At 39.5% G+C, this 11,222-nt stretch overlaps 2 protein-coding genes across 4 annotated transcripts; one reads left to right on the forward strand and one right to left on the reverse strand.

Annotated features, from left to right (window-relative positions):
• Positions 1–302: 302 nt before the first annotated feature.
• LOC135627988 (probable methyltransferase At1g29790) lies at positions 303–2,132 on the reverse strand. Its single transcript, XM_065134488.1, has one exon. The coding sequence runs from the start codon at positions 1,930–1,932 to the stop codon at positions 499–501; it is 1,434 nt and encodes a 477-aa protein (XP_064990560.1). The 5' UTR covers positions 1,933–2,132; the 3' UTR covers positions 303–498.
• Positions 2,133–2,888: 756 nt separating this feature from the next.
• Positions 2,889–8,647, forward strand: LOC135627989 (uncharacterized). 3 transcript variants are annotated; one of them, XM_065134490.1, is made up of 6 exons: positions 2,889–3,078; positions 3,180–3,290; positions 5,766–6,027; positions 6,126–6,325; positions 6,421–6,608; positions 8,179–8,647. In XM_065134490.1, the coding sequence occupies exons 2-6, from the start codon at positions 3,196–3,198 to the stop codon at positions 8,463–8,465; spliced, it is 1,032 nt and encodes a 343-aa protein (XP_064990562.1). In that variant the 5' UTR covers positions 2,889–3,078; positions 3,180–3,195; the 3' UTR covers positions 8,466–8,647. The 3 variants fall into 3 exon arrangements, with proteins under 3 accessions (XP_064990562.1, XP_064990563.1, XP_064990561.1); XM_065134491.1 differs by having other exon boundaries at positions 3,184–3,290; XM_065134489.1 differs by having other exon boundaries at positions 2,889–3,290.
• The last annotated feature ends 2,575 nt before the right edge of the window (positions 8,648–11,222 follow it).

An 11,222-nucleotide genomic window follows, 5' to 3' on the forward strand; every position in this document is an offset into this window, starting at 1 on the left:
ATTTACGAAAGTGAAACATTAATATTTCTATACAGGATTAAAAAGATAATTTTATAGAATTAAATATAAAAAAATTATTAAAGCTTCGTGGTTAAATATTTTAAATATAAGAATCTCAATGTAATTTTTAAAAATATAGAATTCAAAATGATAAGATAATTTCTCCTGGTTTTCTTCTTCCACTTTTCCAGTCAACGACGCTCGTTGATGTTAGACTCATTTTGCAGCTGTAGGTTTGATTGTTTGATATTGATCTCCTTGCTCAACAAGTATCCAAATGCTTCTCAATCATAGCAGCATTGATTCGTTTCATTCATTGAAAACATGATTTAGTTCAATAGTTCTAAACCAAGTAGGTAAAATCCTTCTCTGTGCATGAAAGGGCAAGCTGAAGATTTGATGAACAACATGGAACAGATCTAAATTCAACAACATGATTAAGAACTTGCAAGGAGAGAGAGAGAGAGAGAGAGAGAGAGAGAGAGAGGATTTGCCACCCTAGAAAGGTCTCGGTGGCTTCTCCAGCACGGCCGAGAAGAACACCTCTTGGCCATCTTTATCCACCTTAGGCACCACCACCCACCTGTGCTTCTTGTACCTCAGCAGCTTAAACGCCTCCAAGTAATCATCCAAATCCTTCCTCTGACAGAAGAAGCTATCGATCCACAGGAGACCACCAGGCCTCAGCACCCTGTCCCAGTCATACAACACGAAGTCCAGGAGTATGAAATCCATCCACCCATCAAGAAACCTCGTCGTGTGAATGATGTCGAGCGTGTTGTCGAAGAACGGAAGCCGCTGGTTTATGGTCAAGTACAGAGGGATCAGTCCTCTCAGCGCAATCATCTCACTGAAAGGGGCACCCAGATTGATGGTAGCTGTGACGATGGTGACGTTGAACTCCCTCATCCTCGCAGCAAAACTCCCCGTCCCCACGCTGAAGTCCAGTCCTATTCTAATCTCCCCCGGTTTGATCTGCAGCACTTCCCGTACCAGGAAATCCGGTGTCGAATTCGACGAGGGATCGATATACACCACCTTCGTCCATCTCGGCATCTCATGGTGAGTGAGATTGAAGCAGTCGGCGCACTTGAAGAAGCCTTTCCCTGTGCTGTTCCTAGCCAGGCAGGCGAAGCTCTTGCACCGGTAATGGCTCCAGCGGACGTTGCGGTCGTCGGGGTACCTCCATGTGGACTCGTTGATGGGCAAAGGCTTAGTGTACAGCTTCGGCGCCCGCGCGAAGCACCTCCGCCGCGGGAGCGGGTCGCAGCCGTGCACCATCAGACGCTGCGCCTGCTTCCAGTCGTCCTCGCAGAAGTCGCCGACGTCGTAGTCCATGTACTCCTCCATCTCCTCCTTCATGGAGAAGCAGGCGTGGCCGATGCTCGCAAAGGTTCCATTGGCGCCCATGAAGTTCTGCTTCCCCAGCCTGTTGGGCTTAATCCTCATGTACTTCCTTACCTCCTCCACCAGGAAGAACTCGACGAGCTCATCGTATGGCTGGTTGCTTCTCGACAAGGGATGAACCACCGCCGCTGTTCCTGACGGCCGGAGATGAGCACTGCTTCCGATGTGCTGCAGTGGTTCCTTCACAGACCCCATCAGGCCTAAGATATCAGTGAGGAAGCCGATGTATCGAAGTCTCTCGCGCATCAGTTCGGAGTGATCTGTTGTCGTCTCCCTCAGATGTGCCATCTCTTTGACGATCTTCTCGATGATTTCATCCACTGTCTCATTGATTCCACCTTCTACCTGCCTGGGATCTGCGCTCAGATAACTGGCAAAAGCCTTGATGCTCAAATGAGAGCTCTGAGAATAGAATCTGGAGAACGTAACGACGCTTAGCAGAAGCGCGAGCACAGCCAAGAACAGGGTGAATCCATACACCCCTCTCTTTACTCCGACCCTCAAGAACAGGTGTGGGCCTCTCATGGCTATGCTCAGGCCTCGCTGACCGACGAAGATTCAAGGAAGGTCAGATAGATCATTTGGAACGGATAATATCTGGATCGAAACATCTACACGGAAGAACAGAGCAGATCCTAGACGGTGAGCCCAAAGGACGAGACATGTTCATGGGGAGAAGGACCAGAGATAATTACCCCGTCTGACTTCATGTTACTTTGCTTGCAAGCCATGGATGGTGAGTGACTGCTTCTTCCAAAGTAGCTTTCTTTATGTTTCTTGCATCGATTTTGGTGACAGTGAAGGGGAGAGCTTCTGTAGAAAGTCAACGTGGATTGTTTTGCTCCCCGCTTGACCTGTGGGTGTCGATTAGTCCAACTTATTCCTTATATCTATGCCTGTAATTTGAAGTTCTTAATTACCAATCTTTTTCTTTGGAGTATCTGTATATTATTTTAGAGACAGCAAGTGGTTTGCATGTGCTGCCACAGCCCTTGTGAAGAGGCATATTGATATATGTATCATGTCGAGCTCATACCTATTAATAGTTTAATTTGAGAGAGAATTTTAAATCGTGTATAAATAAATAATTGGATAAGCTTAAAGAGCTGAATCTGAGTTTGACTCACTTATTTGAATGACAATATATCAAATTAAGAGAACGTGACGTCACCTTTTAAAACGTTGAAATAAGAAAAGTGATTTAATGAGATAAATATAACATTTTTATATCTTGCTTTGATTGTGCGTAACGCCAATCATAAATATTTATTATATACTTTTATTATGAATAATATTTTGGCCTTATTAAAATTTATTAATCACATTTAAATTAGAGTTAGACTTTTATTTAATTAGAAATATCGGCATCGGCCCTGATCATCTCACTACCACACAAGCCAAAAACTGACCGTCCATCAGGAGGAACAACCTCCTTGATGGACAATGGACGGTACAATCTTGACTATTTTAATCCCATTCTTTTCCGATACAAGCCGGATGATTCGAGTCGGTGACTCGTTGTATTTCCGGCGCTCGTCTCCAATTCGCAGACGCCGCCCCTCTTGATCGAATCGGAATCACCGCGCAGCCGTCGTTCGTTCTTCCCGCTGCTTTGGATTCCCTCATTCGATCGTTGTAGCAGACGCTTTTCAAGCCTCGATATCGGAAGAGGTAGGGGGTGGGAGGTGAATCCGTGCGGCGGCGTAGTAATCTTCTGGGTCTTGATCTGTCCCTGAATCCCTCATCGTCGTGGCTGATCGTCGTCTGAATAGGTAGCTCTTGAGTGAGATGGGCGTCGGCCGATGGGTCTCGCTTCTTCTCGCGTTCGGATGCCTTTTTGGAGTTCTCGATGCCAGCGCTGGTGACGCGGATCCGCTCTACAGGTAAGACGGCTCTGGTCCTCACTTAAAAGTTCGAACCTTTGGATGATGAGCTTCTTTTTCTTGTATGAGTTTGTTATTGTATGATATAGGTTATCCAGATCAATTTACCCTGTTTACCGAGATTGCATCCGGATTGGGTATCTCTGGGTAAATGCTTGAAGGATTCATGAGTATCTACATCAAATGAGAACATTTGAACAGAATAGCTAGATGGTATTTGCTTTAAGTTCTCATTTCTGTTCTCATTTAAATGAGAACTTCTAGAAGTAATCAAACCAGGCCCCAAAGCCTTTGCTTCATTAATGCTTTGGCCCATTCCGTGTCTGTCAATGGAAAAGAGTTTATTTGTTTTCATTACATTAAACAATGAACATGTTCAACAGTGTATGAAATGAGTTTATTTAATACTTTTATGCTCAACTCTGACTAAAAGTGCATACCTTTGGAAGGTATCCCTGAAACCAGTTCCCTATTGTTGGGCTGTTCTGTTAAGGAACATTAACAAACATCTCCTGCTAAATTCCAAGTTACTAGGGTGTTTAGTAGTTTTGCATACCCTTTAATAGCAAGATCATTGATGGATTTTCTTGATCATCCAAAAATATTTAGCATTTAAAAGCTTCTTATGGCAAGCCAGTTTATTGGATATAACTTGATGCAATGTGAAAGAAGTTCAATGATTACCTGCTATAAGAGAGAACAGAAGCAAAAGATGGGTTCTATTGTTGGGTTAATGAAGCCTACAGGAACCATTATTTGGATTGTGTAGGTTCACAAGGATCATTTCATTGGATAGGATCTGAGTCTATATTTGGGTAATTGGGTTAAAACATGCCCAAGTTTTGAGGATTTTATATGTTTGAGAAGAAATGTTTATCAATCTCTGTTATAAATATTATGTCAATTCTATTTTTATCTTTAAATGGGAATTTAGTGAGGGCAGGCCTTAGTACAATGGAAATGTTACTCATTTGTGACCTGGGAGGCCAGGGTTCGAGTCACGGAAACGATCTCTTTAAATGTTTAAAGGTAAAGCTGTCAACATTGACCCTCCCCAGATCTTGCATTGGCAGGATCCTCATTCACTGGGTATGTCCTTTTATATTTCAATGGGAATTTAGTATAGTCAATAGGAAACTTTGCCTTGTGAAGGGTAGCTATATGTACATGCATATAGCATCGTCAATTTTACATGATTAAAAAATCCATAGACCGAATCTATGACTCCTTTTGTTTATTCTATGATAAGAAAACATATCTTTAAGACTTTATTTTTCCATTGCTTCATATTTTTTGATGCCACCAGCCATTCCTTTTATGAATAATCATTTGAGCATTAGGTTTTTTGCTTAAAAAGAGTTCTATTTTTCTCTTGAAAGATGTGAACTTATAATATTTCTTTTAGTTTGTCATTTATCATCGTTATATAAGTGGCGCTATCAACAATCACAAGATTTTTGTAGTTTGAGGATGTTAACCATTCTGCATTTCGGTTTTGCATCATTTTGGTCATGTTGGCTTCTAACATGAAACTAGTGACATCCTTTAGGATCACAAAACATCTGTATACTACTATGCACACTTAGTGAAAACTTGTGTCAATAACATCTTAACTACATTATAAAATGTTGGTTCAAAGGTGTTTTTATCATCATGGCAATGGAATAGCACTTTTAGGACCCAAGACAAACTGGATTTAGTTATCGTGTTTAGATTTTGATTTGACATAGTTAGTGCTACGAATTTGCATATGACCCTTTCAGTTACTGCATTCTTGATTTCACTCTGGTCAACAGAACCAATGTGCCCCTATCAGTCACATTGTGGCACATTGTGGCTCTCACCCAACATGACTTGGTTTTACTTGTGACTTGAAAATTTTGCATGTTTTTGTGTTGTTTTACTCTAGATGCTCTCCAGCATGCTTAAGAAACCTACTTCTTTTGACATTATAAGCGACAATGCTCCTCCAATTGGTTCTTATGTGGATTTTGGCTTTTTTTTTTCCTCACATATATTGTTTTGCTTATTTTCTTTTTGGAGTTTCAACTATTACTTCCTGTATAGCCAAAAATAGGAGAAAGTTTTCTTTACTGGTGGATTCGAGGTGCAGCGCGCTCCAATACTAAAATGAATACCTTCTTGTCAAAACTCCTGAGAAAAATGTCATTTTAACATCAGTATCAACTAATTCAGAAATACTGGCATCCAATTAAGGCACATGCAATTTTATCTGGATATGATGTTTTGGTGATATGTGCTTTTCGTTTCACAATAGTTTAGAATATATACATATGGCAGAAAGCTTAATTTTAGGTTTTTGGTAAAGATGCCTGTGTATGTAGGTGTCACTGCCATCCTTAAGGTTACTCGTTTTTTTCTAATGATCCTGTCTCATAGGTATTTTCTTGGACCTGCTTAGTATTTCTACCATGAACTTAAAGACACTTTTCATGACATGTACCTAAATACCAGAAATTGTGTTGTGCAATGCGAAAAGACTGGAAATATTGGGGACCATGCCATCCAGCACTGCAAGTTTTCATTTACTGATGTCCCTCTCAATGGTTCATGGTATATGCAAAAGCCACTTTATTTGCAGTGGAAACAACTGAACTGCAGGAGCGACTGCCGTTACTACTGTATGATGCAGAGTGAATATCAAAGGGAAAAACTTGGTTTGGGTCCTGCTAAATATCATGGAAAATGGCCGTTCAAACGTGTATTTGTTTTCCAGGTTTGTAAATCCCTTGTGGTTTGTTAAACTCATTTTATTCTATTGCTTTTTTGGTTACTTCTTCTAGCATGTTTCCTTTGTTCTCGTTTTCTATTCAGGAGCCTCTTTCTGCTGTCCTCTCGGCGTTCAATCTGTTGATGCATTTCATTGGCTGGCTAACCTTTTTCATCTTAGTATCTTACAAGTTGCCTCTTAGGCCTCAAAGTCGGAGGACATACTATGAGTACACAGGCTTATGGCATATATATGGGTTATTGTCTATGAATGCTTGGTATTGGAGTGCTATATTCCATACTCGGTATGCATCTTTTTTCCAAATAAACTCCAGTGTTTGTGCACCATGTGTTGCTTTCCCACTTTCTGATCCTGGTGATGGCGATCAACCTATTACAGAGATTTTGACTTGACGGAAAAGTTAGATTACTCATCTGCTGTGGCTGTACTTGGATATTCTCTCATTTTGTCTCTATTGAGGATATTCAATGTGAAGGATGAGGCTTCAAGGGTTATGTTTGCTGCCCCAATTTTAGCCTTTGTGACAACACATATCTTGTACCTCAATTTCTATGAAATGGACTATGGTGAGGTCTCTTATCATTTACAGGTTTCCTTGCAAATTCTCTTTTGATTGCAAATATAGCTATCTTTCTTTCTTTATGTGGGCAGCATATGTTTTGGTTACTTGTGAACGTTATCATTTGTTGTTGCTATTCATTCAATGATATGTAATATGATGATGATTATTAGTTATTGTATAATTTCACTTTCTTCTTTTTTTTAGTTTGTAAAGCAAAATAAGGCAGGATCATGTTCATCCTAGCCTGAGAGAACATTTGTGAGCATACATTCCACTTTCCACTTTACGTAGCAACTATTTCCATGGATTTTAAGCACACATATTTTATAAGGATTTAAGAGGGTCAACCTAAGGTTGCTCTTTCTTCACTTGGGTTACTAGGATTCTAGTTGCGAAAAGTCTCTTTTCTTGCATTTATAAGTCTATATATATTGACTCTCCCTGAATCCTACATTGGTAGGATTCTCGTGCATTTGCTCTCACTTTTCTTTTATTCTTTACTGGAATCTGGCTTACATGTCAAGGTATTAGCTGAAAGAATTTGTCCTAATCATCTGTACCAATTGATTGTATTATCAGAGATGCAGTGTACGATAACTAATTCCTACTATCCTTTTCCACTACCTCAGTATGTGGGAGTTTGATGACTGGAATCTCAAGTAATATTTGTTAGTGGATACTGGATACAGCACCAAACATTGCTAGTGAGGCATATGAGTTGTCTTTTCTCTTGTAATATTCTAGTTTCAATCTTGATTTCTAGGCTTTTGATCAGATGTAGCCTAGTGATACTCATAGGAGAATCAATTTTTTGATTGCTTACCAACATCCTTGAAGCTAAAGAAGAAAATGACCTTTGATTTCCATTTTTTTCCTTTGGCTACTAAATCAGCAACTTGCTTATGATTTAGAATTGTATCTATCATCATGTAGTAAACTATTATGAGAGCAATATGGAAAACTGAAATTTTAGAAGTAATACTATTTGATAACACAGTAATCAAATTGACACTAAAGAGATGTACAGGTATGTTTATATGTTTAAATTAGCATAACTATCCATATCTGTTTATATAGGTACTTACATGTGTGGATCTGTATCCTTTAATCCTAACCAATGCAGTTCTTCCAAATAATGTTGCCATGTGGAATGAATACACTGACTATAAAACTGAGTAGGATTTCCACATAGATTTCCCAATCAATGGGCCAAATTCACACTCAAACTCAGTTTTCTCGTCCAGTGTATTTTTTAATTAAATTTCTGTAATATTACCATGCGTGTTATGGAAATAAACTACAATGATTTGTCTGTTGCCCTTCCTGCATTTATATCTTGGTTCCACCCTTGAAATAAACGATCTGTCTTGTCACTACATAATGGTCAATATAGGTGGTTTGTATGGTGAAAGACTGACCAGACTAAGCATGTTCTTTGTCTCAGATAAATGCTTGTTTCCGAATTAAAATCTCTATGAAATTGTTCCAAAGCCAGTTCTGTCCACAAAGTATCCAGTGCAGAAATTGACATTTATATGTCTCCCAGTTTTTGCTGATCTCTTTTATTTTGCCAGGGTGGAATATGAAAGTGTGCCTTGTGATGGGTGTTTCTCAGATTCTGATGTGGGTAATCTGGGGTGGTGTAACTCGTCATCCCTCACGCTTCAAGCTGTGGACAGCTATGATCGGATGTGCTCTTGCAATGCTTTTGGAGATTTACGACTTCCCTCCTTTTCATGGATATGTAGATGCTCATGCTCTCTGGCATGCCACCACCATTCCCCTCACATACCTCTGGTGGAGCTTTATCAAGGATGATGCTAAATTCAGGACATCCACTCTTGTGAAAAAGGTCAAGTAAGTTCTTTCTGGCCGCTGCCTCATACATGAACCTCAAACACTGGACCTCATCAGTTGTTGAATTGTAATGGTCTCTGTTTCTCCACGAGAAATTTAATTCTAATTATCTTAGTGGACTTCTTCTTTCTTGTTTATTTCTATAAATTTTGTGTTATTGTTGAAATGAAGTGCATTGTTCATTTACTTTCCAAGCTAGTGCTGAATGACTTGTCCTCTTTTATGTTTTTGATTTTAATTGACTTATTCTGTTTATTTCTATGAATACTGTCCTCTTGTTGAAATGAAGTACATTGTTCATTTCCTTTTGAAATTAGTGCTGAATGACTTGGTTCTCTTTTATATTTTGCAAGATAAAATGGCAGGGAAGAACTCAATTTTGCATAAACACCAACCATGCATCAATACAAATTCTACTCTATTAGATAGAATCAGCAGAGAGCTTACACTGATTACATACTTGAAAGAAAGCTTCAGAAGGGAAAATGACACTGCTATGCTTTATACACATCTAGATTAATGTGATTGCAAAGTTAAAATACACACTTGTAAATGTATCTGTGGGAAAATATCTAAATATACACCAGTCAAGCTTCGTTCCGTAATTGACATATAATACAAACGATGTTAGCTTTCTGTGTATTGTCTGAATTGGATTCATCAATTGATACTTGGATTTGTAAGGGGGAAGAAAAGAAAAGGGTGGTCACAGCTACAAGTATGGAAAAGGGTCAGAAATATATAAAAATGGTGTATCCTGTGCACGTGTTCGCGTCGCTATGGAGTCTGCGGAGGGGAGGGTTAACATATGCAGTCTTGCTTTTGTAGGAGTATATCCCAGTGTTGGGATATGATTTGTTTGCTAACTTTATATATCAGGATTTGTTATGGTTCTCAAATATCCCAACCAACCAACCAACCAACCAACCAACCAACCCATGCATGCATGAATTGGTTAGTCTTAAACGAGTCGCGAAGTGAATAACGAACATACCTTAAAAGAGCGGAGTCAAAGGGCTCAAAAATCACTAATTTGTGGAAAGTCATCTAACCAGTTCAATTGCAATCATATGTATAAAGCGATCGAACAGGTCCAATCGACAATGAGCGGGTTTCATGCAATATTAACAACGCAATCAGTATCATTCCATTCCATCGTCTACAATCGTTTTGTGTTGTGCCCATGCAAATACTCCCTTTTATCTAAGAAAGATAGGTATTATGTCATTTTATTTTATTATATCATGTTAGAGAAAAATATTATCAATATCTTGGTCAATTCAACGTACTCCGAATCCATATGTGTAGGATTGCCCGAAGCACCTCTACGGTGGAAACGATGAGCTTCTAAAGTGTCACCTTCACGAAGACTGAGATCAAAATTTTTTTTGATATAATCTCTCTGGTGCCCAAGTTAGTAACCCGAGGTATACAAGTGCGAGTAATTTTCAATTGTCCTTTTTCTTTGTGTTAAAGATCAACTTTTATATCTAGTCAAGATAAAACTTTTATATCTAGTCAAGACAAGAATGAAGCTTGCGATTATCTTTCTGATCATAAATGATAAGAAGGAAGTCTGTAATTATCTTTTTAGTTATAAATGACAAGAAGGAAGCTATTGATTACTTTTTGGTCATAAATGATAAGAAGGAATCTTCGTCTTCTCCTCTCTTTAGGCATCATATGGTGGTGATGTGTCATATGATTAGTCGACAATATATCTCCTATCATTTGTTCTCTCCCTCCCTCCAAGGCGTACTGTGGGGCTCTTTCGAGAGGGGCTCAAAGTGCGACATTTAGTTCATCCGACACAAGAGCATTTGGGATTTTCTCTCGTGAGTTGGGTTTTTCTGACTCATGTGCCTTGGACATATTTTGCCCTATGTTTTTGCCATGATAGATTTCTCCTCATACGGTTCGGGTTGTCCCGACTCACACACCATGAGCATATTTGGTTTTGCGCCTTTGTCATGACAAATTTCTCTTGACATAGATCAGGTTTTTTTGACTCAATGTACCTTAGGCACATTTGTCCTTGCACCTTCACCGTGACGTATTTCTCTTCATGCAGGTTATATTTTCTTGACTTATTCACCTCGAGCACATTTGGCCTTGTGCCTTCGTTGTAATGGATTTCTCTTTACATGGGTCAGGTTTTTTTGACTTATGCACATTGAGCATATTTGGCCTTGCACTTTCGTCATGATGGATTTCTCTTCATACAGGTCAGGTTTTTCCAACTCGTGTCTCGAGTACATTTGGTCTTATGCCTCTGTCGTGATAGATTTCAATGCTTTTTGAGTCATTCATCTGGCATATTTTGGATCCTTCGTTTGATACATTATAAATCTTTTATCCGGTGTTTTTTCGGTCCTTAATTCAATGGCATCCCTTTGGAAGGGACACTTGTTTCAATCGTGAGAGGAGAGATATCAGCTTCCTCCTTATAAATCCCTCTTCACTATACGAGTGAGGTTCATTCCTCCATTTAAGCCTCTAGAGCCTCTTTAGAAATCTTCTTTGCTTCGTTCTAGTTTCCTATATGACGAGTTGGTCCTCGAGTCTCTTGTAGTCCCGACGGTTCAGCAACAAATTGGTCTTCTATCATTCTGCTCTTCTATCTCCTCAAGTTGAGATGTCTCTCCTTTCTCGTACAAGTTCCTCTTGATCTATTGGCCACCAGACGATCGAGGTCCATGCTTTAACTTTGGACAACTTAAGGGCGGAGGAAGTCCTGACCACCCCTTCATTGGGGGAGGTA

The sequence above is a fragment of the Musa acuminata genome, chromosome BXJ2-11 (assembly GCF_036884655.1).
Source record: "Musa acuminata AAA Group cultivar baxijiao chromosome BXJ2-11, Cavendish_Baxijiao_AAA, whole genome shotgun sequence".
Classification (NCBI taxonomy): Eukaryota; Viridiplantae; Streptophyta; class Magnoliopsida; order Zingiberales; family Musaceae; genus Musa; species Musa acuminata.